This window comes from Mauremys mutica, chromosome 12 (genome assembly GCF_020497125.1).
Source record: "Mauremys mutica isolate MM-2020 ecotype Southern chromosome 12, ASM2049712v1, whole genome shotgun sequence".
In the NCBI taxonomy this organism is placed as follows: domain Eukaryota; kingdom Metazoa; phylum Chordata; order Testudines; family Geoemydidae; genus Mauremys; species Mauremys mutica.
Genome location: NC_059083.1, coordinates 33,967,989 through 33,993,627, shown reverse-complemented (window position 1 = coordinate 33,993,627; position 25,639 = coordinate 33,967,989). Strand labels below are relative to the sequence as shown.

The window sequence follows — 25,639 nt, the reverse complement described above, 5'->3', positions numbered from 1 at the left end:
TTCTCTGGCAGCTTCTCTGCTTCTCTCATTCCCCCCCTGTTTCCCTGCCAGGGAGGGTTTAAAAAGGTCACCAGCAATTGGGGCCAGCTGAACCAAATTAGTTCCCTGGTAACCCCTGTTCCAGCTGAACCTAATTTCTCACAGATGTCTCTCCTCAATGGATAGGGAGAAGCCTTTTAACCCCCCTGGGACTAATTCCTACCCCTCCCTTTGTAGCCATTTGGCCTGGGTTTGCCACATATCTCCCCCCCGCCGCCCCGCTCAACACTACGGGGTTGGGCTACTTGGGTCGGAAAGCAGTGCACCCTCGACAGGCCATCTGCATTGCCATGTTGGGTTCCAGACCTATGTCATACTGTGAAGTGGAAGGGTTGAAGCGACAGAAACCATCTTGGTACCCTCACATTTTTTCCTTGTTTTGGGGCATCCACTGCAAAGGCGCATGGTCCGTGACCAGGATAAACCTCCGCCCAAGTAGATAGTAGCGGAGGCTTTCTATGGCTCATTTTACTGCCAGGCATTCCTTCTCCACTATGGAAAATACCGTTCCCTAGGTAGGAGCTTCCTACTGAGGAAGAGGATGGGGTGTTTGTCATCTCCAACCATTTGTGAAAGCACCGCCCCCAGCCCTACTTCAGAGGCGTCTGTTTGTAAGATAAACTCCTTCGCCCAGTCCGGAGCTACTAGTACGGGGTCTGTGCAAAGGGCCGTCCTCAGATCGGCAAAAGTGGCTTCGGCTGCAGCAGACCATTTTACTATGTCTGGGCCTCGAGCTTTGGTTAGGTCTGTTAATGGGCATGCCCTGGTGGCGAAGTGGGGAATGAACCGTCTATAGTACACCACTAGTCCCAGGAATGCTCTGACCTGTTTTTTCCGGAGTGGTCGGGGCCACTTCTCTATAGCTTCTAACTTGTTGCGTTGGGGCTTCACCACGCCCCTCCCCACTATATACCCAAGGTACTTGGCCTCAGCTAACCCGATTGAACATTTGGAGGGATTTGCAGTCAGTCCTGCCTTCCTCAGAGTGTCCAGGACTGCTTCTACCTTCTCCAGGTGTGTCTCCCAGTCAGGGCTATAGATAAGGACGTCATCGTGATAGGCTGCCACGGGGTCGTAACAGTTTGTCCATTAGCCGTTGGAAGGTAGCGGGAGCCCCATGCAACCCAAAGGGGAGAACAGTGTACTGATATAGTTCTTCTGGAGTTGCAAAGGCCATCTTCTCCTTGTCGGCCTTGGCCAGGGGAATCTGCCAATAGCCCTTGGTAAGGTCAAAGGTAGACATAAACCGTGCCTTTCCCAATCGGCCAATCAGCTCATCTATCCTGGGTGTAGGGTATGCATCGAATCGGGACACCTCGTTCAGCTTGCGGAAGTCATTGCAGAACCTCATACTGCCATCTGGCTTAGGCACTAAAACCACGGGGCTGGACCATTGACTATGAGATTCTTCGATGACTCCTAAGGCCAGCATCTTCCTGACCTCTCTCCTAATCTCTTCTCTCTTGGCCTCCGGGATCTGGTATGGCTTGATGTTCACCTTCACTCCGGGCTCTGTGAAGATGTGATGGTGAACCTCAGTCATCCTGCCTGGTTTTTCCGAGAACACATCCTGGTTGCGTTCGATCAGGCTGATCACTTCTGAACGTTGTTCCGGAGTCAACTCCGAGGATATTCCCACCAGGTCGGGCTGGTTGCTTGTAGGGGATGGTGCCCCCAGCGCAACCACCGGAGCTTCTCTATCCTGCCAAGGTTTCAGCAGATTTATATGGTAGATCTGCTCCAGCTTCCGGTGACCTGGCGGTCGGACCTTATAGTCGACTTCTCCTATAGCTTCTATTACCTCATATGGCCCCTGCCACCTGGCCAGGAGCTTGCTCTCCGCTGTGGGGATGAGCACCATCACCCAGTCCCCTACCTGGAACTTCCGGGTCCTCGCTTGACCATTGTAGTATGTCCGTTGTGCCCCTTGGGCCTTCTCCGTGTGTTCGCGCACAAGGGGAGCGACTCGGGCTATTCTGTCCTTCATCCCCAGCACATGTTCCACAACGTTTCTCCCCAGATTCAGCTGTTCTTCCCAGTCTTCTTTAGCCAGGTCCAGTATGCCCCTGGGGTGGCGACCATATAATAGCTCGAAGGGGGAGGATCCAGTGGAAGCCTGAGGGACCTCCCGTACAGCAAACAGTACATAAGGCAGCAGGGCGTCCCAGTCTTTCCCGTCACGACTAATCACTTTCCGTAACATGTTTTTCAATGTCCTATTAAAACGTTAAACAAGGCCGTCGGTCTGGGGATGGTAGACCGATGTTCTAAGGGTCCGTATGTGGAGCATGGTACATAGGTCCTTCATCAGTTTAGACACAAAGGGGGTCCCTTGGTCCGTCAGGATCTCCTTAGGTATTCCTACTCTGGAAAAAATGTGGACTAATTCTTTGGCTATGGTCTTGGACATAGTATTCCATAGGGGTTTGGCCTCGGGGTATCGAGTGGCATAATCTAGCACTACCAGAATGCACTGATGGCCCCGGGCTGACTTCTCTAATGGCCCTACTATGTCCATAGCTATTCGCTCAAATGGAACCTCGATAATTGGCAGAGGTACCAGAGGGGCCCTTAAGTATGGTCGGGGCCCATGTATTTGGCATTCCGGACAGGAGATACAATATCGCTGGACTGCCGCATAAATACCAGGCCAAACAAACCTCAGTAGGATCCGATCAAGAGTCTTATCTACCCGTAGATGGGCCCCGAACAGATGACTATGGGCCAGATCCATTACCACCCTCTGATGCTTCCGGGGGACCAAGAGTTGTTCTATGACTTGCCCTTGGACCCGGACTACTCTATATAGCAGCTCTTTCTTAATCATGTAATATGGCCTTGGGCCCTTAACTCTCCCCTCCACTGGGACCCCATTTACCTCGACTACTTCCTTATGAATATTGTGGTATATGGGATCATTGGCCTGATCCTGACCAAAATTCCTGCGTGCGGTCCCCATTTGACCAAATTCTGGGGGGTCTACTTCTGTCTCCCCCTCAGGGAAAGCCCCTGGGGAACTAGGCCCGATGATAGGGTTGTTGATGGCCGACCCAGTCCCGCTGTCAGCCGAGCCCCTTCTTTCCCCTGCCAGCGTAGACTTCTGGTACTGGGTCAGGATCCTTGTCCCCCTCCTTTTATCCGCCCTCCGTTCCCTCCGAGTCTTCCTGGGCTTCCCTGGCGGGGAGAACAAATACTGGCTAAACTCATGGAAGGCTGGGGAAGGGTCATCTATCTGGACCACACCTTGGGTACCAGGGTCATTATTTTCTTCTATCTCGTCCCCGGGGAGTAGGCCATCAAACCCCGGGAAATCTCGTCCGATAAGGACAGGGTAAGGGAGTTTTGGAACTACTCCCACCGTCAACTTAGTGGGGTTTCCGAGAACTTCTATGCTTATGGGGATGGTTGGATAATAGCTGACATCCCCATGCACACAGGATATTCCCGAGCGTTTGGCCAGGAATAGTTGGTCCTGCCTGACCAGCTTCCCCGAGACTAATGTGATTGCACTTCCTGAGTCAATTAATGCTGTGGTCTCTATACCATTCATCTTAACGGGCCTAGTGTATCTATGCGGGACCATCGCAACCCCAACCAGACTTATTAGATCACATGGTCCCCCTATATCTTCCAGTTCACATTGCATAAGCTCTCCTAGATTTGGGCATTGGGCAGCAATATGCCCCAATTCGCCACAGGCATAGTATCGGTACCCCGCTTGGGGCAGCCCCCTATTTTTCGGGCTGCTGGGATTTATCCCCCAAGTCTTTCTCCCCCAGTCCTCCAGCCTCTCCGGGACTGCCGGCTGCTCTCCCGCCTCCTTCTTCCCCTCCATTGTCCGGCCTGGCGCTAGGGCAAACCGGGGCCTTGGCGCAGAGACTGGTCTCCGATTCTGGCGCCTCCCTTCCTCGGTGGTCCGAGAAAGTTCTTGGGCTGCTAAGTGTCTCTCTACAAGAGCAACTAGTTCATCACAAGAGGAGGGATCATTTTGACAGACCCATCCTCGTATGTCTGGCAGCAACCCCCTCATGTACCTGTCCAATACCAGGATTTCCACTACCTTCTCCGGCCCATGGGTCTCGGGGTGGAGCCACTTCTGGGCGAGGTGTATCAAGTCAAATAGCTGGGACCTTGGAGCTTTGTCATCCCAGTATTTCCACTCATGGAAGCGCTGGGCCCTTATGACCGGCGTCACGCCTGCCTCGCCAGGTTTTCCGCCTTCAGCTGGGGGTAATCCATAGCTGCTTCTGTGTCAAATCAAAGTAGGCCTTCTGGGCCTCCCCACACAGGAATGGGGCCAGGAGGCCTGCCCACTGGTCTTGGGGCCAGGCCTCCCGCAGTGCCGTCCTCTCGAATGCGAGGAGATATGCCTCTATATCATCATCTGTAGTCATCTTCTGTAAATAGTTGCTTGCCCGTAGCAGCCGGGTTCCCTGGGCCCCGTGCGTCAGCGTAGCCAGGGCTTTCAGCTGGTTCACTACTTCATTTAGGGTGGCTCGATCTTGGGCCACCTGGTTCATCAGCAGCTGGTTTGTCTCCTGTTGGACACGTACTGACTCTTGCTGGGCCGCCACCTGTACTCTGGTAGCCTCTTGCTGGGCCGCAGTGGCCTGTAACAACGCCTTCACTACATCCTCCATTTTTTTTTCTTTTTTTCTTTTTTTTTTTTGTGATTTACCTTGCCCTGAGATGGCTTGCCACAGAGCCACACTCACTAGCACATCCCACTCCTGACACCACGTGTGGCAAAGTACCTACGTCTCGTCTGCTGGCTCAGTCCCTTTTTGCCTTGGAGACACAGGCTTGGGCAAAGTAAAATCCTTCCCAGTCACACAGGGTCTGGCTGATCCTCCTCTCAGTCAGTCCCTTGCTGTTTTTCTCCCCTTCTGGGGACAGAGTGCAGTCTTCCTTGCTGGAAGAGGGCAGAGCCTTGCTGCACCTATTCGCTAGCAGCTTCTCTGCTTCTCTCACTCCCCCCTGTTTCCCTGTCAGGGAGGGTTTTGAAAGGTCACCAGCAATTGGGGCCAGCTGAACCAAATTAGTTCCCTGGTAACCCCTGTTCCAGCTGAACCTAATTTCTCACAGCTGTCTCTCCTCAATGGATAGGGAGAAGCCTTTTAACCCCCCTGGGACTAATTCCTACCCCTCCCTTTGTAGCCATTTGGCCTGGGTTTGCCACAGTGACTATACACAAATGCAAGAAGCCTGGGAAACAAGCAGGGAGAACTGGAAGTCCTGGCACAGTCAAGTAATTATGATGTGATTGGAATAACAGAGACTTGGTGGGATAACTCACATGACTAGAGTACAGTGATGGATGGATATAAACTGTTCAGGAAGGACAGGCAGGGCAGAAAAGGTGGGGGAGTTGCATTGTATGTCAGAAAGCAGTATGACTGCTCAGAGATCCAGTATGAAACTGCAGAAAAACCGGAGCGACTCTGGAGTAAGTTTAGAAGTGTGAGGTGTTGTTGTGGTGGGAGTCTGCTATAGACCACCAGACCAGAGGGATGAGGTGGACAAGGCTTTCTTCTGGCAACTAACAGAAGTTACTAGATCACAGGTCCTGGTTCTCAGGGGGGACTTCAGTCACTCCAGTATCTGCTGGGAGAGCAATACAGCGGTGCATAGACAATCCAGGAAGATTTTGGCAAATAAATGTAGGGGACAATTTCCTGGTGCAAGTGCTGGAGGAACCAACTAGGGGCAGAGCTCTTCTAGACCTGCTGCTCACAAACCGGGAAGAAATAATAGGGGAAGCAAAAGTGGATGGGAACCTGGGAGGCAGTGACCATGAGATTGTCGAGTTCAGGATCCTGACACAAGGAAGACAGGAGAGCAGCAGAATATGGACCCTGCACTTCAGAAAAGCAGACTTTGACTCCCTCAGGGAACTGATGGGCAGGATCCCCTGGGAGAATAACATGAGGGGAAAAGGAGTCCAGGAGAGCTGGCTGTATTTTAAAGAATCCTCATTGACGTTGCATGAACAAACCATCCTGATGTGTAGAAAGAAGAGTAAATATGGCAGGCGACCAGCTTGGCTTAACAGTGAAATCCTTGCTGATCTTAAACACAAAAAAGAAGCTTACAAGAAGTGGAAGTTTGGACAAATGACCAGGGAGGAGTATAAAAATATTACTCAGGCAAGCAGGAGTGAAATCAGGAAGGCCAAATCACACTTGCAGTTGCAGCTAGCAAGGGATGTTAAGAGTAACAAGAAGGGTTTCTACAGGTATGTTAGCAACAAGAAGAAGGTCAGGAAAAGTGTAAGCCCCTTACTGAATGGGGGAGGCAATCTAGTGACAGAGATGTGGAAAAAGCTAATGTACTCAATGCTTTTTTTGCCTCTGTCTTCATGAACAAGGTCAGCTCCCAGACTGCTGCACTGGGCAGCACAATATGGGGAGAAGGTGACCAGCCCTCTGTGGAGAAAGAAGTGGTTCAGGACTATTTAGAAAAGCTGGATGAGCACAAGTCCATGGGGCTGGATGCGCTGCATCCGAGGGTGCTAAAATAGTAGGCTGATGTGATAGCAGACTCATTGGCCATTATCTTTGAAAACTCATGGCGATCGAGGAGGTCCTGGATGGCTGGAAAAAGGCTAATGTAGTGCCCATTTTTAAAAAAGGGAAGAAGGAGGATCTGCGGAACTACAGGCCAGTCAGCCTCACTTCAGTCCCTGGAAAAAATCATGGAGCAGATCCTCAAGGAATCAATTTTGAAGCACTTTGAGGAGAGGAGAGTGATCAGGGACAGTCAGCATGGATTCACCAAGGGCAAGTCATGCCTGACTAACCTAATTGCCTTCTATGATGAAATAACTGGGTCTGTGGATGAGGGGAAAGCAGTGGACGTGTTATTCCTTGAGTTTAGCAAAGCTTTTGATACAGTCTCCCACAGTATGCTTGCCAGCAAGTTAAAGAATCATGGGCTGGATGAATGGATTATAAGGTGGTGTGACAGAGCCAGGCCAGTGGGGTACAGGAGTCTGGTCATATTAGTATCCAGGAAGTGGGCGGGCAAAGCCCGCCCACTGCTAAAGGACCTCCCCCCAGCCTAAGGGGAGGATCTACAGGTCTGGGATACTAACTAAGTACATGGGACAACCAATGAAAAAAACCAGGATAGGGAGTGAGGTCATAGGGCTAAACGAAGGGAACCTGACGGGGACACCGAGCAGAGAACCCCAGACAACGCCCACTGCTCCTCGAAGGCATCAAGGGAGCCAGTGGACGCCGCCCAGAGGAACTCTGCCCGGATGCATGAAAGGACGGAGGAGCGGAAATAGGCCCCACAGTCACAGGAAATCCCGTCGGCCAACCTCCTCTCCCTGGTGTTATAGATGGCTAGTTTGGCCAGGGCCAAGAGGAGGTTGACAAGGAGATCCCGCGACTTCGTGGGGCCACGGATGGGGAGTGCATAGATAAACAGGAGAGGGGAAAAGTGCAACCAAAAACGTAAGAGGAGAGCCAAGAGGAGCCGGAACAGGGGCTGCAACCTGGCGCACTCTAAATAAACGTGCACCAGGGTCTCCTTCATGCCGCAAAAGGGGCAGGTGTGGGGGACAAGGGTAAACCGCGCCAAGTACACGCCCGTGCTCACGGCCCCGTGAAGGAGCCGCCAACTGACATCCCCGGCGGGCCTCGGGACCAGGGCAGAATACAGGCTGGCCCACCGGGGCTCCTCACCCTCGAGAGGTGGCAGAAGGTCACGCCATTTCGTATCGGGGCGGGACGCGAGGGTGAGGTAGTGAAGTGTGTGGAGCACAAGCGTGTACAGATGTTTTCTTGGTGCGGTCTGGAACAGAACCGGCTGCAGAGTAGGCAGCCGGCTCGCCATGAAAGGGCGAGGGGGTCGATTGGGTCCACGGGGCAGGGGCCCGATAAAAAGGTCCACGGGGCCCGGGGTGGAAGGTGGGCGGGGCGTGCCCTCTCGCAGGACCCGGTCGAGGTAGGCCCAAGCAGCGGGCAGTAAAGCGGCCTTCACCTCCTGAAGTACGCGCCGGGGAGTACGAGGGCTGGAGAGCCCCATGCGCTTAGCGAGCGTCAGGGGATCCAGCCAGCCTCCGCGGTAGTAGTCCAGGAGGTCTCCGACCCAGGTGACTCCTGCCAAGACCAGCCTCTGGTGCACCGCGGGGGACTCCGCCACCTGCACACGGAGCTGGGGGTTGTGTAGCAGGGGCTCCACGAGGAGATCAACCCCCATGGTGGCTGCCACGGACCTGGTCGTCGAAAAGAGCTTCCAGGTCCGGAGGAGGTCTTGGTAGAAGATCGGCAGCCCAGAGAGGTCTCGCGGAAGACCTCTCGGATGGAGATAAAAGAGCTGCCAGTCGTATCGGAGCCCTCGGAAGCAGCGGAGGAAGGCGTGCGCCAATACGCTCCACGCCGGACTACCCACACCATACAGGAGTCTCTGCAGGGCCTGGAGGTGGAAGACGTGGACCTGAGTGCGCAGGCACTTCAGGCCCTGCCCCCCCTCCTCCAGGGGCAGGTGGAGGACCCCTGCAGAGACCCAGTGCGTTCCTGGCCAAAAGAACTACAGAACCGCCGTCCGGAGGTTGGCCAGGAAATCCGGGGCCGGGACCAGGGTGTTGAGCCGGTACCAGAGCATGGACAGGACTAATTGATTCAGCACCAGCGCCCTCCCTCGAAGAGAGAGGCACCAGAGTAGTCCTGTCCATTTCCGGAGCCGCGCCCTCACCCCGCCCTCTTAACCATGCCAGTTCTCTGGCGGAGATAGATGCGTGGCAGAAAGGTAAATGCCGAGATAGAGCAGCGGACCCGCGCTCCACCGGATGGCCTGAAGCGCGGTTGGGAGGGAGCTCGCCTGCCACCCGTCCCCGACCACCAGGCCAGAGCTCTTGACCCAGTTGACTCGGGCGGAGGAGGCCGCCAAATAAATGGCCTGGCAAGCCTCCACCCGCACCAAGTTGCCCGGGTCCTGGACCACGAGGAGCACATCGTCGGTGTACGCCGACAGGACCAGCCGCAGCTCCGGCTCCCGGAGCACCAACCCCGTCAACCTCCGACGGAGGAGACAGAGGAAGGGCTCGATCGCCAGAGCGTACAGCTGACCCGAGAGGGGACACCCCTGCCGTACTCCTCACCCGAAGCTGACCGGCTCGGTCAGGGTCCAGTTGAGCCTGACCAGACACTCCGCGGAAGCGTACAGAACCTGGAGAAACCCCACAAACTGGGGTCCGAAGCCAAACGCTTGCAGAGTGCCCAGGAGATACCCGTGGTCCACCCTGTCGAACGCCTTCTCCTGATCCAGGGACAAGAGGGCGAACGACAGACCATCTCTACACCCTAATTCCAGAAGTCCCGGACCAGATACAAGTTATCAAAGATCATGCAGCCCGGGACGGTGTAGGTCTGGTCTGGGTGGACCACGTCCGCCAGCACAGACCCTAGCCGCATCGAGATGGCCTTCGCAACGATTTTGTAGTCTGGGCTGAGGAGCGAGATGGGACGCCAATTCCGTAAATCACGGAGGTCCCCCCTCTTCGGCAATAAGGTGAGCACGGCTCGCCTGCACGAGAGAGGGAGGACCCCGCCCCGCAAAGACTCGGCCCAGACGGTGACTAGGTCCGGGCCGAGGACGTCCCAGAACACGCGGTAGAACTCCACGGTCATCCCGTCCATGCCCGGAGATTTATTGGTGGGCATGCGAAGGAGGGCTTCCGAGAACTCGGCCAGAGTGAGAGGCAGCTCTAGCCGGTCCCGGTCGCCCGCGCTGACCATCGGGAGTCCATCCCAGAGCACTTTGCAAGCATCAGGATCGGTCGGATCCGGGGAGAAAAGAGCCGCGTAGAAGGCCCTGGCCCTCCCGCATATCTCCACCGGATCCGTGAGGGGGGTGCCGTCCTCCGCCAGGAGGCAGGTGACGTGCTTTTTGGCCCCCCTCCTTTTCTCCAGGGTGTAGAAGAAGCGGGAGCCACGATCCATCTCCCGAAGGAGGCGGATGCGGGATCGAACAAAGGCACCCCGGGCTCGATGATCCTCGAGGGCCCGAAGCTCCTCCCGCTTCTCCCAGCACGCTCCGCAGAGGGATGGATCCTCGGGGCTGGCGGCCAGACGCCTCTCTAGCTCCAAGACCTACCGTTCCAACTGCTCTATCGCCGCATCCCTCCGTCGGCTGGCGCCCCGGGTGTAGTCGCGGCAGAAGAGCCGGGCGCGCACCTTCCCCAGGTCCCACCATCGCCGCGCCGAGGGAAAGGCGCACCTCTGCCCTCGCCAGGCCAGCCAGAACTCCCGGAAGGACGCCACGAAGCCCACGTCCTCCAGCAAACTATTATTAAAGTGCCAATAGGCCGGCCCCGGCCTCTCCGCGCAGAGAGAGGCCGTCACGGTGGCAAGGTGGTGATCCGAAAAGGGGGCCGGCCGAACGCTGGAGGAGTGGGCTCGTGAAAGGTGGAAACGTGACAGGTAAATGCGGTCCAACCAGGAGCGACCGACGGGCCTCCACCCGGACGAAGGTGAACGTCGAGACGTCGTCCGGGTGGTGGTCGCGCCAGACGTCCACCAGGGAGTGGCGTTCGACGATCTCCCGGAGGACGTCCGCTGCAGCCGGGCACTGCTCGGTCCCTGAGCGGTCCCGTTCCTCGAGGGTGGTGTTAAAGTCCCCGCCCAGGACCAGGCACTCACGAGGATCCAGGGAGCCGAGGAAGGCGGACGCCTGCTGATAAAAACGCAACCTCTCCAGGCCCGATGTCGGGGCGTAGACGTTGACGAGATTAACCACAAGCCCCTCCATGCGGACCTGGAGGTGCAGCAGGCGGCCCGGCACAGCCTCGGCGACCCCGAGCACCTCGGGCCGTAGGTCGGGGGAGAACAGGGTCGCCACTCCTGCCGAGCGAACCGAGAGATGGCTAAAGTAGACCCTGTCCCCCCACTCCAGCCGCCAGCTAGCTTCAGCGGCCGGATCCATATGGGTCTCCTGCAGGAAAACCACAGAGTACCCCCCGACCCGAAGGAAGGAGAGCACCTGGCTCCTGCGGAGACCCATCCTACAGCCCCGGGCGTTCAAAGTGGCAAAGATGATCGGCGCCATGAGGAGTGCTGGGGGGGATCCTCGCCGGCAGACACGCCCACGGCCTCCGTCGGGCCGCGCAGCAATCCGTGACCAAACCCGTAGGTGAGTAGAGAGTCACGGAATAAGCAGACCCGCCGGTAGGCCGCGGCGGCCTGCTTCCCGGTCCCCTTACCCTCCCCCATGAGGGCCTTTACGGCCCGAAGGATCAGATGGAAATCCTCCCACCGCTGTAGCGCAAGTTGGACTTTGTTGCGGGAGCCACGGACGTCCTCAAGGAACTCCCGCAGCTCCTCCCTCAGTGCATGGGGGGCGGGGTAACGGATCGATGACCGTCCCCCAGCGGGGTCCCCGTCACAGCCCCGTGGCCCACCGAGGCGGGCAGGCAGGGGGCAGACCCTCGACGTGGCGGCCGATGGGCCGACGCCACACGGCCCGCCCCGCTCCCCAGTTCAACAGGGGGCAGCGGAAGGAGAACAGCAGCCCCTGATGGGTCAGGGCAGGGAAAAACAACTAAGGCCGCGCCCAGTGGAGTATCCCCAGGGGTGGCAATGGCATCACGGGAGGTGGAGGGGACAAGGGTGGGGCCAGGGGTCGGTTGGCCCACACCCAAGAGGGACACCCCCTGGGAATCGGGTCCGGGCAGCGGGGCACCGGCCGTCGCCTCAATGGGCTCGGCGGCCGTCAGTGAGGTGCCACCTGCAGCCGAGCTGATGAAAGACCCCAGGGGACCCTCAGAGGCAGGAGCAGAAGCAGCAGTCAAGGGAAGGGAACCCAGGGAGAGGGGGACTGAGGTTAGGTCACTCAGATCGAGGCCCTCTGGCAAAAGGTCGTCCTCCCCCTGTGCAACCGGGGTCAGACCCAGGGCCTCGATCTCCTCATAGATGGAGGGGAGATCGTCGTCCGCCACCCCAGGGTCCTCCCCGCCAGCACCCGAAGCGACGCCCACCTCAGCGCTCGCAGGGGGTGCGGATGGCAAGCGGGCAAGAGGGGCTCCCTCGGGGGCGTTCTCGGGAAGAGACACCGGAGGAGGGGCAGCATCACCGTCCGGTGCTGCCACGTCGTGCCCAGCCAGCACCACAAAACGGGCGTCGTCAGGGGGCAAAGCGGAAGGCTCGTCATCAGAGACCCCCTTCCTGCTCTTCCGGGGGGCCTCCGAATCCGAAAGATGTAATGGGACCGGAGCCTTCCGCTTGCCCCGCTTCCCCTGCACTAAGGACCAACCCTCCATGGCATCATCCGGGGGCTGGCTAACAGGGGTCAGGTCTGGGGGCAAGGGCAGCGGCTTAGGGACTCGGGGAGGCAACGGAGGGGCAACAGGAACAAGGGAGGAGTCTCCCTGGGGCGGGCCCTCTCCCACGCCCGGCGTTATCTCCGCCGCACCCTCCTCCACAGCGGTGGACTGAGAAGGAGGAGGGGCAGCTTCAGGTGCTGGGCAGCCAGGGGCACTGGCGGTGATGGGGCCGGCGCCATACCGGGGCTCGGGGGTCCCGGACGCTCCTCCGTGCCGGGCCAAGGGGCAGTCCCTCCGGACGTGCCCCATTGCCCGGCAGAGGTAGCACCGGGCCTCCCCCGTTGAATAATGCACCCGGTAGCGGGCTCCCTGGTAGGGGACCACAAAGGACCCCTCGAGCGCCTCTCCGTCACGTGCCGCCGGCGGCAGTTGAAGCTGCACTTGCCGGCGGAACGAGAGGACGTGACGGAGGGCGGGGTCCTTGCAGCCCAACGGGAGAGGGCTGATGACAGAAATAGGGCGCCCCAGGGCAGAAAGGGCGGGCAGCAGGGCGGCATTGGGCAGGAAGGGAGGGACGGAGGTCAGGACCAAGCGGACCCCCCAGGTCTTCCAAGGGCTCCAGGGGCACAAACACGCCCCCCACCGCCAGACCCGTCTCTACCGCTTCCTGGGCGGCGGCCTCTGACGCCAGGAAGAAGACCACCTTCCCGTACATTTTGGAGGCCGCCACAATGGCCGTGGGCCCCACTACCCTCGCCAACGCCCTCACATAGGTTTCGACGTGGGGCGAGGCGGGCACCAGGAGGCAACGGACGCCGTGCTTCCTAGTCAAGGTGGGGAAGGGGCCCCGGCCGCTAGAGATGGTAGTGGAAGCGGCAGGCGGAGGAGTAGCGGCAGGCGGGGGGGCCGCCGCCACCTGGGCATATGCCCTGGGGGCCGGGGGAGGGACACCTGCGGAGCTGGTAGAGGGAACAGCGGGGAGGGATGCCGCGGCCGGTAGCGGGACCACGGCAGCGGGGGTAGTCCCCGCCATGGAGGGCCTGGTCTTTTTAGCTGGGCCCTTACCCTTCTTCCCACCCCGACCTTTCCCACCGGCTGGGGGGGCTCCCTCCGAATCGGAAGGGGCGAAGGACGTGGCAGCAGCGGACGTCTCCCCGATACTCGCTGCTGCCGGTGCCCCAGCGGGGGCAGTGGCAGGTAAACCGGCAGCGGCGGTCGAGGTAGAGGCTTGGGGATTGGACACGGGGGTTTCGGGAGGAGGGGCGGTGGGAGCATCGCGAGGGGTCTCCCCCGCCATGTCCCCCGCCATAACGAGAGCGGGAAGGGGGACAAACAGCGAGGGGAGGGGAGGGAAAGGAGGCGACCACCCCTCCCCTCTAGGCTGCAGGCAGGGGAGGAGGGTGCCAGAAAGGGAAGGCTAAAGGGGCGTGGGGAGCAATCGAGGACCCGGGGGTGGGAGGGTAGCAGGTCACCGACCCAGAGGGGAATTCCGGCTCCTCTAGATGCACTAGGGAATCAGGGGGGCTAACAGCATAGGGGGGTGCAGTGAACAAGGGCAAACTCAAACGGGGGAAGGGCACAAGTGCATGGAAGGGGGCATGGGCGCACGAGGGGAGGGGCCAATGAGGGCTGAGGGATCACGGGGGGGGGGGCGAAAGTTGAGCTAGGAGCGGGGTAGAGGAACCACGGGGCTAGCTGCAGGGCTGGGGCAGGACAATCAGGGCCACAGAGGGAAATGGGTGGGGCACTCAAACGAGGCAAAGGAGAGGGGGCCAGGCCAAGGGGGTGGGGGTGGGGGGTGCGCCCACGGGCACTTGTGCAAAAAGTCAATGCAGCTGGCTGCTGCTGCAGGCCCAAATGGTGGAGGTGGGCGTGGCAAGCCAGGTGAGCAGCTCAGTCCCAGAGGCAGGAGAATGAGGCAGATGGAAAACAGCCAGCGGGGGCGGTGGAGGGGGCAACGATGGTGGTGGGGGCGAAGGGGGACACAGATGGACCGGGGGCAGGCTCCACGCCACACTCCCAGTGTCCCAACAGACACAGTCCAAGCCTCCACCACAAGAGCACAGTCCGAAAAATACTCAGTCCTTAGGTGCCCCCTCCACGGTGGCCTTCAGAGTCTCTACGAGGTCCTCCAGCAGCAGGTGGTCCTCTCCTTCTCCTCCTCCTCCTTCTCGGGGCTCCAGCGGCTCCCCAGTAGCAAACACAGCAGCTCCAGCAGCTCCAGGTGGTGGTCTGGTGGCTAGGCAGGAGGGACCCCGCTCAGAAGATGGTGGTGGTGGCTTCCTCAGCAACAAGGCCTGGAGCTGGGGTCCCTCACTCCCCTCCTCTGGGGAGCGGGCCAGCAGCCCCCCCCCCAAAGGGGCTGTAGGTGGAGTAACAGCAGCAACTGAGGGTGGGGGGGGGGAATCCACTAGCCAGCCAGGAAGCAGGTAGCAGAAAAAAGGGGTGGGTGGCGGTGTCGAGCCCAGCCAGGGGAGCAGCTGGAGCAGTAACAGCAGCAGCGAGGGCCCAGCTGGAACATCAACAGCAGCAGCAGCAGCCCTCTCCCTCCTACCCTCTACAGCAGAGAAGTCAAAGGGAGGTCTTCTGGCCTCTGGAGACAGAGGTTTCTGTTCCCTGAGTGACCAGAGCAGGGGCTGCACTAGAGTAATCAGGAACCCGCTAGAACCAATTAAGGCAGACAGGCTGATTAGAACACCTGCAGCCAATCAAGGCAGGCTAATCAGGGCACCTGGGTTTAAAAAGGAGCTCACTCCAGTCAGGGAGGGGGGAGCCAGAGGAGAAGAAGTGTGTGAGGAGCTGGGAGCAAGAGGCACAAGGAGCTGGGAGTGAGATGGTGTGCTGCTGGAGGACTAAGGAGTACAAGCGTTATCAGACACCAGGAGGAAGGTCCTGTGGTGAGGATAAAGAAGGTGTTTGGAGGAGGCCATGGGGAAGTAGCCCAGGCAGTTGTATCTGTCATGCAGCTGTTACAGGAGGCACTATAGACAGCTGTGATCCACAGGGCCCTGGGCTGGAACCCAGAGTAGAGAGCAGGCCTGGGTTCCCTGCAAACCTCCCAACTCCTGATCAGACACAGGAGGAGTTGACCCAGACTGTGGGGAAGATCACTGAGGTGAGCAAATCTGACAAATAAGCGCAGGACCCACGAAGGTAGAGGAGGACCTTTGTCACAGTGGATAGAAAGCTGGCTAGATCATTGGGCTCAATGGGCAGTGATCAATGGCTCCATGTCTAGTTGGCAGACGGTTTCAAGCAGAGCGCCCCACGGTTCGGTCCTGGGGCTAGTTTTGTTCAATATCTTCATTAATGATATGGAGGGTGGCATGGACTGCACCCTCCGCAAGTTTGGAGATGACACTAAACTGGGAGGAGTGGTAGATACGCAGGAGGGTAGGGATAGGATACAGAGGGACCTAGACAAATTAGAGGATTGGGCCAAAAGAAACTTGATGAGGTTCAACAAGGACAAGTGCAGAGTCCTGCATTTAGGACGGAAGAATCCCATGCACTGCCACAGACTAGGGACCGAGTGGCTAAGCAGCAGTTCTGCAGAAAAGGACCTAAGGGTTATGGTGGATGAGAAGCTGGAAATGAGTCAACAGTGTGCCCTTGTTGCCAAGAAGGCTAACGGCATTTTGGGCTGTATAAGTAGGAGCATTGCCAGCAGATTGAGGGATGTGATCATTCCCCTCTATTTGGCATTGGTGAGGCCTCATCTGGAGTACTGTGTCCAGTTTTGGGCCCCACACTACAAGAAGGATGTGGAAAGAATCCAGCGGAGGGCAACAAAAATGATTAGAGGGCTGGAGCACGACTTATGAGGAGAGGCTGAGGGAACTGGGATTATTTAGTCTGCAGAAGAGAAGAATGAGGGGGGATTTGATAGTTGCTTTCAACTACCTGAAAGGGGGTTCCAAAGAGGATGGATCTAGACTGTTCTCAGTGGTACTAGATGACAGAACAAGGAGTAATGATCTCAGGTTGCACTGGGGGAGGTTTAGGTTGGATATTAGGGGAAAAAATTCACTTGAAGGGTGGTGAAGCACTGGAATGGGTTACCTAGGGAGGTGGTGGAATCTCCTTCCTTAGAGGTTTTTAAGGTCAGGCTTGACAAAGCTCTGACTGGGATGATTTAGTTGGGGATTGGTCCTGCTTTGTGCAAGGTGGTTGGACTCGAAGACCTCCTGAGGTCCCTTCCAACTCTATGATTCTATTATACTCTCCACCCATCAGACAGGCAGACTAATGGCTGTTTATTGCACACAATGTCCCTGCAGGAGAAACTCCAGGGAGCCCTGGGCCCTCTGAGGAAGGATCTGGAGGATGCCCTAGCGCTGACGTCTAAAGAGAAGGAGAAAACCACGGAGTGGCAGGTGGGTGTCCGTGTTTCTCTCTCCCTGAGCCCTTCCCCCACTGCAGCGCTCCCAGGACGAAGGAGCTGTGAAGCTCCAGGATGAGGGTATGAACCTGCTCTGGTTGCTTGCCCCGTGACAGAGGCTTGGTGCCAGCAGGATCAGGCTGTGTCTCTGTTGGGGGTCTCAGCACAGCAGCTCCTGTATGCGGCAGAGGAGGGTCAATTCCTGAGCATAGTGAGGTGGTGCAAACTCACCCCAGTGCTCATTGATAGGGGCAAATTCTCAATAGTGGGTGCAGTGTTTTCACTATGACACGGACCCTGTTTCCCTCCTGCAGGTGGGTGTGGTGTGGAGGCTGCTGCAGCCAGTGGGATTCAGGGGCCTCCATGAAATAGCTCCACAGTGTGTCTGCAGCCTGGAGGACACAGGGATTGTTCCTTCTTCATCCTTCCCCCACCTCCTCCCCCACAGTCCCTGCAGAGCATCTGCCCAGTGCCTGGGCTGGACACTAGAGCTGGGGGGAGGATTTACCCCATGGGTGAGGTTCAAAATCACTCAGCTGGCCGGGCTGGGGCTGGGCTGGGAGCTGAGCTCCTCTGAACATCAAACCCAGTTGTGGGTGCTGAGCTCTTTGCAAAGTCTGCCCCAAGGGCACCAACAGGTAGCTGCAGGCTAGTCACTGAGTCATTACCCAGGAGGCTGGGTGGGCTTGTACAGCTCCTGCTGCTGTGGCTTCACTACTACCAACACCCGAGCAAGCTGGAGTGTGTCTTCACCTGCTGCCTTCACTCCTCCATTGCAGTGTGGACACCCCCTGAGTCAGCAGAGCCAGAGGCAGATCAGTGTAAAGCCAGGCAGAGTTTACCAATTTCACAGCCTCTGCTGCCATCATGTGGCCACCTCATCCCAGTCACCTGCTACTGTTACTGTGACCTTAGCTGTGCTTGTCTGTAGCCAGGTGATGAACCCATGGGATACAATCAATGTCTGTGCCAGTTCACTTGCCTTTCACAGTGAAATCCCTGAAGAGAATTTGGGGTGTGTGAGGAAGACACTGGCTGGTCACTGGACACATGGGCATGGCGTGCTCAGGCAGGCTGGGTGAGGCCAAAGCCAGCTCTGACAATACCCTGGGTGCCAACACCCATGTGTGCCCCACTTCCTTGTGTCCATTCCATGCCATCGGCAATAACACACTGCGGCTTTACAAAGCACCCTAGACAACCCTGCTACCAAACTGGCCTTATTAATTTTGAACTAAAACAAACCCTTTGTGGTATGTTTCTCAAAGTAAATATCCTTACAAACCTGATAGTGATTTAACATTCCCTGCTTCATGGACAGAGGCCCAGTCTGTGTAACTCAACATCTGGCTCACATTTTCTCTCTGCCTTTCCTATTCTTCTATTTCAAGGGGAAAGTGAAGAACAAGAGAGAGATGATTGCAGGTGAATTTAACAAACTGCACACACTGCTGAGAGAGGAGGAGCAGCTGCTTCTGCAGAGCCTGGAGGAGGAGGAGAGGGAGACTCTTCAGAGACTAAGGGAAAATGTCACAAAACTCTCCCAGCAAAGCTCCTCTCTGCAGCAGCTGATCACAGAGATAGAGGAGAAGTGTCAGCAACCAGTTGTCGAACTGCTAAAGGTGAGATGGCATCAAAATTCTCCACCCATCCAGAAGTAGAACTCAGATCCCTGGGTCTGGATTCCAACAATTAGAGTAAATGTGTTCTGTGGTTTACTGATCAACAGAACATCCGGCTAAGGGCTCCATCAGTTCCAAAATATTCCAGTTCATGTTCGAGGGGAATTCTCCTCATGGAGACCCAGTGAGGCCATGGGAGATTAAATGGATGATACAAGAATGATACTGAGCTGAACCCATCCCTGCTCTGACTCCAGAACATTGGACCCAACACAGATGATAAACACAGATACTGATGGGTTGGGTCCCTAGAAGGGAGAATCCTTTAGCTAAATTCCTGTCTCACCTACATAAATGAAACAAGTGTTAATGCAAAATGGTGTATGAGATTTTACCACAAAACAGTGAAGCCTAGGAGGGTTGATCTATTTTCTAGATGAAAGTTTTATGAACATTGTGTTAATACAGAACATTTTTTCTCTTTTTCCTTTCAGGATATGAAAAGCGCATTGAGCAGGTGTGTTTCCTATTGTCATTGCTTGGATATTCTTGGTGGTGGTTCTGGGATGATGTGTGTACAGAGCAGCTGAGTGATGATGGGACGTTTTCTTCATAGAAGTGAGAATGTGAAACTCCAGGAACCAGAAGCTGTTTCTACTGATCTGAAGAACGTGTATAAAATTTCCCTTGACATGAAGGAAGCACTGAAGAGATTCATAGGTGAGTGGATTCTACTGGGACATTCAGCTGTGTTGTGCCTGGGGCTCTGGACACAGCCTGCGACCCCAGGACACGCTTGCACCCAGTTGACAGGCTTGGAGCTGTGATAGCTGGAGGCTGATGTGCTCAGTGCTGTGCAGTTTGCCTGCTACTTACAGCCACCTGCTGGTACTTGCCCAGGTGTCTGACCAGGCCCCATCACTCTGACATCCTGACCCCTCCATGGCTGAGTTACTGGGTGTCCCTGAGCCAGGTGCTGTGAGGCCTGGACTGGGCCCATTGTACTGGGACCTGCACAGATGGGTAACAGATGACGTGTCTGTGCCTCTCTCCTGGGACACGTGAGGGCTGTGTTGTGTGGCCACCATTCAGCACTGCCCCAGCCCCCATTAGCCAAGGCTGGATGAGCTTTCTGAGCTGGAGGAGGGGCCAGTCTAGCTCCTGTGGTCTGACCTGGGCCGTGTGTTACTGGGTAACAAGCTGAATCCTACGGGCCCCTCGTCTGCTCTGAGCACAGCCCAGTGTGAGGTTGGGTCAGTGGTTTGCTGCTCAGTGAGTGAGACTCACTTACAAGAGTGTGACCCTGTCACAACGGCTGAGAGTGAGCTGCCCCCATCCAAATCCCTCCCACAACCCCAGCGCGGAGACTGGGGGCAAAGGCAGAAACCTGACAGCGAGGAGGGACAGAGAAGAAACTAAGGCAGAGGAGACGGGGGTGGGAGGGTTCAGTGAGATCGGTCTGTGATCGTTGAACTGGCCCATTCCTCCTACCCCCGCCGCTCCTCTCTTCCCAGCCACCCCCAGCAGGGGGCAGTCGAAGGGGCCAAGCTGGGTGTGTCTGTCCCGGCCAATGGAGGCTGCACAGTCGGTGCCGGCTGCAGGGCCAGGATCTCAGGGCTCCGGGGAGCAGGAACCCCAGGCTGTGGGGGAAGCAGCTTCCTGTCTGTGACTGTCTGGAGCCAGCACATCCCTGCTCCCATCCCCGCTCACTGCTCCCAGCCCAGCACAGTCTGTGCCCACTGGGCCCTGAACCCGGCTGGGCTCTGGATCATTCCACACCCCTGGCCCCTGAGCCTGTCGGGATCCTGAGCCAGTCAGCTCAGTGCCTCGTTCTAGGGGATCACCAGCCCCTGGGGAGCCTCCTGTCAGTCCCCCAGAAGCCCCTTCCTGGGCAGGGCCCCAGGCCCTGAGTCACTCGCTGGCTGCTCCAGGCTGGCCAGGCCCAGGGTCTCCAGCAGGGCTGTTGGTGCTGGCACCGCGCTCGCTGCCGGAGCTCCCAGCCCCTGACCCAGCCCGGCCTGTTGTCCCAGCGCTGACCCCTCCCCTGCGGGTGGGGACGCTGCTGCTCTCAATGGCTGAGCCCCTCTCTCTGCCGCTGCCTCTGCTGCTGCGCTCGCAGGCTCAGCCTGTGCCAGGGCCAATGCGGTGCTGCTGGGGCTGCTCCTTCCCTCGGCACCTGGGTTCTCTGTGTCTGGGGCAAATGGCGGGTGAGTGGGCAGGGACCTGCTCAGAGACACACGCCCTGAGCTGCACCCAGAGGGCAGAGACTAGCCAGGGCCGGGCAGCCAAGTGCCACCGCGCTGGGATTAACCCTTTCCTTCCCCCCACCCCAGCAGCCCCGGCCGGTCAGTGCCACTCAATTGCCTGTGCTCTGACCCCAGGGACCTGTGTCCGGCAGCTCAGGGGAGTAACTGGGTGAATGTGTGGGGCACCGTAACCAGGGCTTCCTGCACCCCAGGGTCCCGGCTCCCCCGTCACCTGGAGCCTCAGCGCATCCAGGAGCTTCCGTCGACAGCTGCAGCATGGCTCCGGTGAGGCCTGAGCTCCGCCCCGCTCAGAGCCGCGTGGTCAGGGGGCGGGGCTGCGAGCTCTAGGATGAGTGGAGGGAGCTGAGCTCAGCCTGGAGCTTGCAGCCCCACCCCCTGACCACGCGGCTCTGAGCGGGGCGGAGCTCAGGGGCACCGCCGGAGCCACGCTGCAGCGCTGTTCAGGGACGCTGCTGGATGTGCTGAGGCTCCGGGAGAGGGGCGGAGGCGGGCCGGGGCTGGGGAGGGAGCCTCAGCCATTCTCGTGGGGGCCCCTGCGGAGCCTGGGGCCTGGAGCAAATTGCTCCACTTGCCCCTGCCCTGGGCGGCCCTGCCTAGTCTAGCCCCCCACGCTAGGTCAGGGACTAGACTATCCCTGGCAGGGATTTGTCCAACCTGTTCTTACAAACCTCCAGTGACAGAGATCCCACAACCTCCCTTGAAGCTGGGTCCAGAGCTTCACTGCCCTGAGAATTAGCAAGTGTTTCCTCATCTCCAGCCTCAACCTCCCTTGCTGCAGATTGTGCCCGTTGCTCCTTGGACAGGCCCTCACCCTGCCTGCTGGGGCACTGGGGGTGTCACCAAGCCTGAGCATCGCTGGTATCGCACTGAATGGCTGGCGGCGCTGGGCTGGCTCAGGGGGGCAGTGAGGGCAGCTGGGGTCTTTCACTCCCCAGTCACCGATCTCAGCCCAGGCTCAGAGTCCAGTTCCCAGCGGACAGGAGCTCACATCGTAACTCACTTTAACGGCAGCCTCACCGGCCACCTCTGCAGGGCTGCAGGGACAATTCCTCCCCAGGGAGAGGCTCCAGCAGATGTCAGGGCTGAGCCATGTTGGCAGGACAGTGGGGGGCTCACACGGCCTCAGTCTCCTTATACCCTCAATAGACAGAGCTTCAGCAGCCGGGGTGTAAACTGCACTCGTACCCCCAGCACTGAACTCACTGACACTTGCCCAAGCCCCCTCTCTTCCTGGGGTGGGAGCGGGTGAGTAAGGGGCACTGGAAGAGGGGGGCCAGGAGGCCATGGCCCCATCACTTTTACCAATGGGAGGGCTATTCCCTCCCACTTTTTACCAGCTGTAAGGGTGAGCGACGCTGGGGGAGGGGGCCGAGAGGAGAGACCAGGGGGTCAGGGTGTGGGGAAGAGGTGGTGTGAAGACAGGAGCTCAGGAAGAAGGGGCAGTGTGAGAGCGAGGGTTCAGGGGTGCGGGGACAGGAGCTCAGGGAGAAGGGCTGGCACGAGTGGGTGACCCCTCTACTTTGAGGGAGCTTCCATCACTCCTGGGGAGAGCACCATCTCGGATCCTGGTCCACGGGCACATCTGTGTATTTGCCGGGTGTACAGAGCTCTCTGTGTGGAGACACTTTCACGCTCACCCAGGAACCTGTGCTGGGAGGCCCCACTGCCCAGGAGGCTGAGAGCTCTCACTCCCCTGCACTGGGGGTGAAGGGAGGGGCCCTGCGGCTGCTGTTCCCCATCCCAGGAAGGGGGTTAAGGGGATGTGGACACAGACAATGTCCCCTCTTGCACTGTGAGGGGCAGACCTGGCTCCACCCTGGGCTTCAGAGCCTGAGCTCCAGCCAGAACCTGAAAATCTATGCGGCTATTTTTAATTCCAAAGAGGGAGCCCCGCAAGACTGAATCTGTCCACCCTGTTCCAAGACTCGCTGCTGCAGGCTGTGTAGAAGAACCCAAAGTGTCTCCAGAGTCTGGGTGTGAAAGTTCCCAGCGGGTCTGACCCAGGGCTGGTTAATGAGAGTGAGGGGGGTGGCTGGCGCGGTCGTTAGATGGAGACACCTGAGCTCCTGGGGCACTGAAATGTTCTCTGTGACTGTTATCCGCTCTGGGAGATGCCCAGGTGCAGCTGCAGAGGGTCTGTGCCGCTAGTATCGTCCATGGGACAAATGGCTCTGGGCAGAGAGTTCAGGCTGGAGCCAAGTCTCCATTTTCAGCCTGATTTGTGGGGGGTGAGATCAGGGGCCCAGGGGGCATTTGTCTGCAAAGGGCAAATTAAACAGCAGCTCTGGAGTGTTTCATAGCTGATGTCCTGAGCCTGGCCTGCCTGTAACTGCGTTTCTGGGGATGTTGACAGTCTCTCATTGCAGGTCACTGGGATTGGGGCTCCTAAGTTGCTCAGACAGGTTTGCAGTGGAGCTGGGTGAAATGTTTTGGACAAATAGTTTATTTGCTGCAAAATTATATTTCGAGTCAACAGAAACTATTTGTGAATCCATGTCGGGTTTGCTGACTGGTTTCAGTTAAGAGAAAAAGGTGCTGCCTCTTCCCTTGTAGCCTTTAGCCCAGTGGCTGGGCCCTCAGCTGGGAGCCCCAGGTTCAATCCCCCCGTGTGATGCCATGAGGGCTCGACCCGCTGGGCTCCAGGTGTCTGATGACGTCCCACTGTGTCCAAACACTGCCATGGGCACTGGGCCGGAGCGTGGGGGTGAGAATGACTCTGCAGCCCAGTGGGTCGGGCCCCCACCTGGGAGTCCAGAGTCCAGCTCCTCTGCTCCAGTGACCCTGTAATTATTGATCCATAACCCCAGTGACGGGAGGGGTTACGGCCCCTGGCACAGCAGTGTCTCAGGCCATGTCTGCCGGGGTTTCCTTGCACTGACGTAGCTGAACCGGTGCAAACCCCTAGTTTAGACGCGTTGTGCAGGTGTGAACTGGGACTGGTCCCCGGTGTAGCTTCTCCCAGATGGAGGCGGCAGTAAGTGAGGAAATGCCCCCTCCCCTCCCCCGTGCCCTGGCCTCATTAGCAACAGCCCATTAGTGCGCATTTATACACCCCCCCCCCAGAATCTTCCACTGTAATGCCCCCCAAGTGAGTCCAATCCAGACAACTGCCCCCGTGGGGGTGGGGCTGGGGCTGGTGATGGGAGGGCCTGGCTGTGGGGTTTTCCTGGCTGGAAGGTGGGGCCCGTGTGGCCCACCTGCATGGAGAGTCCCAGTTGCTCCCCCTGGGACAGGGCTGCACCCGCAGTGTGTGTGGGGACAGCACTGACCTGCTCTGAGCGAGAAACCAACCACACATGGCCCGAAAGCAACAGAGATTCCCTGGGGCCTGCCTCTCCCTCCTCCCTCTCTAGCTCCTGCCCCTCCCTTACCCTTCCCCCACCCCTGTGAGGGACCCTGGACCCTGCGTCTATTCTGACCCCTCAACAACATCCCTCCCGCTCTTCTCCCTCCCTTTCTGCTCCCCAGGGTCCCTGCCCCTCCACTCCCACTTTGCCTCCCTGGCACATGCCCCTGCCCTCCACCCTCTCTGACCCGCTGGAACAGCCCCTCTCTTCTCTCCCTGGCATCCTGGCATCTGCCCCTCTCCCCCAAACATCCTCTGCACCCTGGAGCCCTCCCATCACTTCACACCCCCGCTATGTCCTGGAATCCACCTCTCCCCTTTCCCTCCTCTGCTGTCCTGACTTTCACCCTTCTTACTCCCCTCAGCCCTCCTGACACCTGCCCCTCTCCCCACCCTCTCTGACCCCTGGCACCCACCCCTTCCCTCATCCCCCTGTGCCCACCCCTCCTCTAGCCCCACTCTGACCCCTGGCACCTGCCTCTCCCCAATCCCCTCCCCTAACACCTCCCTCTACCCACCTGCCCTGCCTCTCACCCCTCTCTGCCCCCTGGTGCTTCTCCCTCCCCTCCTCTGCCCTCCCTGTGCCTGCCCTTCTGCTCAACCCCCTCAATCCCCTGGCACCTGCCCTTCCCCTCCCCCCCCGCGCCCCCCTGCTGCCTGCCCCTTCCCTCCTCCTGCCCCCCAACACCTGACCCTCCTCTTGTCCCCTTCCTTCCTGGTGCCCAGCCCCTCCCCACCCTCTGCCCCACTGACCCTGCTCTCCTCTCGCCCCTCTGCCACCATCACTCATGCCACCTTCTCTTTATTTCTCACCCCTGCCCCTCCCCTCCCCCTCTGGCTCCGTGACACCTGCACCCTTCACCACCCCTCCAGTCCCCTAGTGCCAGCTCCTCCTCTGCCCCAAGTCCCAGCTCTACCCTGGCCCCATCTGCCTCCCTGGTGCCTGCTGTTTCCTTTGCCTCCTCTGCCTGCCGGATGCAAGTCCCTTCCCTCACCCCCCTTTGGGACCCCTGGTCTCAGCCCTTCCCCTCACCTCAGCACTGCCCCACCCCTCCCCTCCCCCTCTCCTAATCTCTGGGCCCCACCCTCCCTTCATCCTCCCTCTGCCTCCCTGGTGCCCACATCTCCCTGCACACGCCTCTGCCCCCCTAGGGCCTGCCCTTCTCCACACCCCTCTCTGCCCCCCTTCTGCTCACTTGCTCCCTCACCCCCTATTCTGCCCCTTTAGCACCAATGTCTGTTCATTCGCTCCCCCCCCCCCAATGGTTCCACCTCCCCACTCCTCATCATCTCACCCCCTGGCAGCTCACCCACCCCTTGATTTCCCCTGCCCCATTGGAGCTCCCCCATTCCCTCACACCCCTCTGCCCCCTGGTGCCTGCCCCTTCCCTTGCTTCCCTGTGCCCTCTGGGGTCCATCCCCTTCTTCTGCCCTGGTACCCAACCACCCGCCTGCAGCCCCCTGGAACCTGCCCTTCACCCTCCTCCGCCCCCTGTTGCCCCTCCCTTCCCCTGTCCCCCCATTGCCCTTGTGCCTGCCCCACCCCTATGTCCCTCCCTCCACCCCTCTGCTCCTGTCACCTCCCCCTCCCCTTTCCTCTCCCAGCATCAGTCTGTCCCCTCCCCTCCCCCGCCTCCCCTGACACCTTCCCAGCCCTCCCCCGCTCCTCCTGCCCTTCCCCCTCATTGTCTCCTCGCAGGCAGAGGGTCCCTGACT

The 25,639-nt window shown here is 58.5% G+C and overlaps 1 protein-coding gene across 1 annotated transcript in view; it reads left to right on the top strand.

The window, feature by feature from the left end:
- The window catches only part of LOC123346691, a 97,477-nt gene that overhangs the window by 36,678 nt on the left and 35,160 nt on the right, over positions 1–25,639 (top strand). The window contains exons 5-8 of the mRNA XM_044984163.1: positions 16,588–16,683; positions 18,080–18,310; positions 18,805–18,827; positions 18,927–19,030. Of these exons, the coding sequence (XP_044840098.1) occupies positions 16,588–16,683; positions 18,080–18,310; positions 18,805–18,827; positions 18,927–19,030 (454 nt within the window). The remainder of the gene's footprint in view (positions 1–16,587; positions 16,684–18,079; positions 18,311–18,804; positions 18,828–18,926; positions 19,031–25,639) is intronic.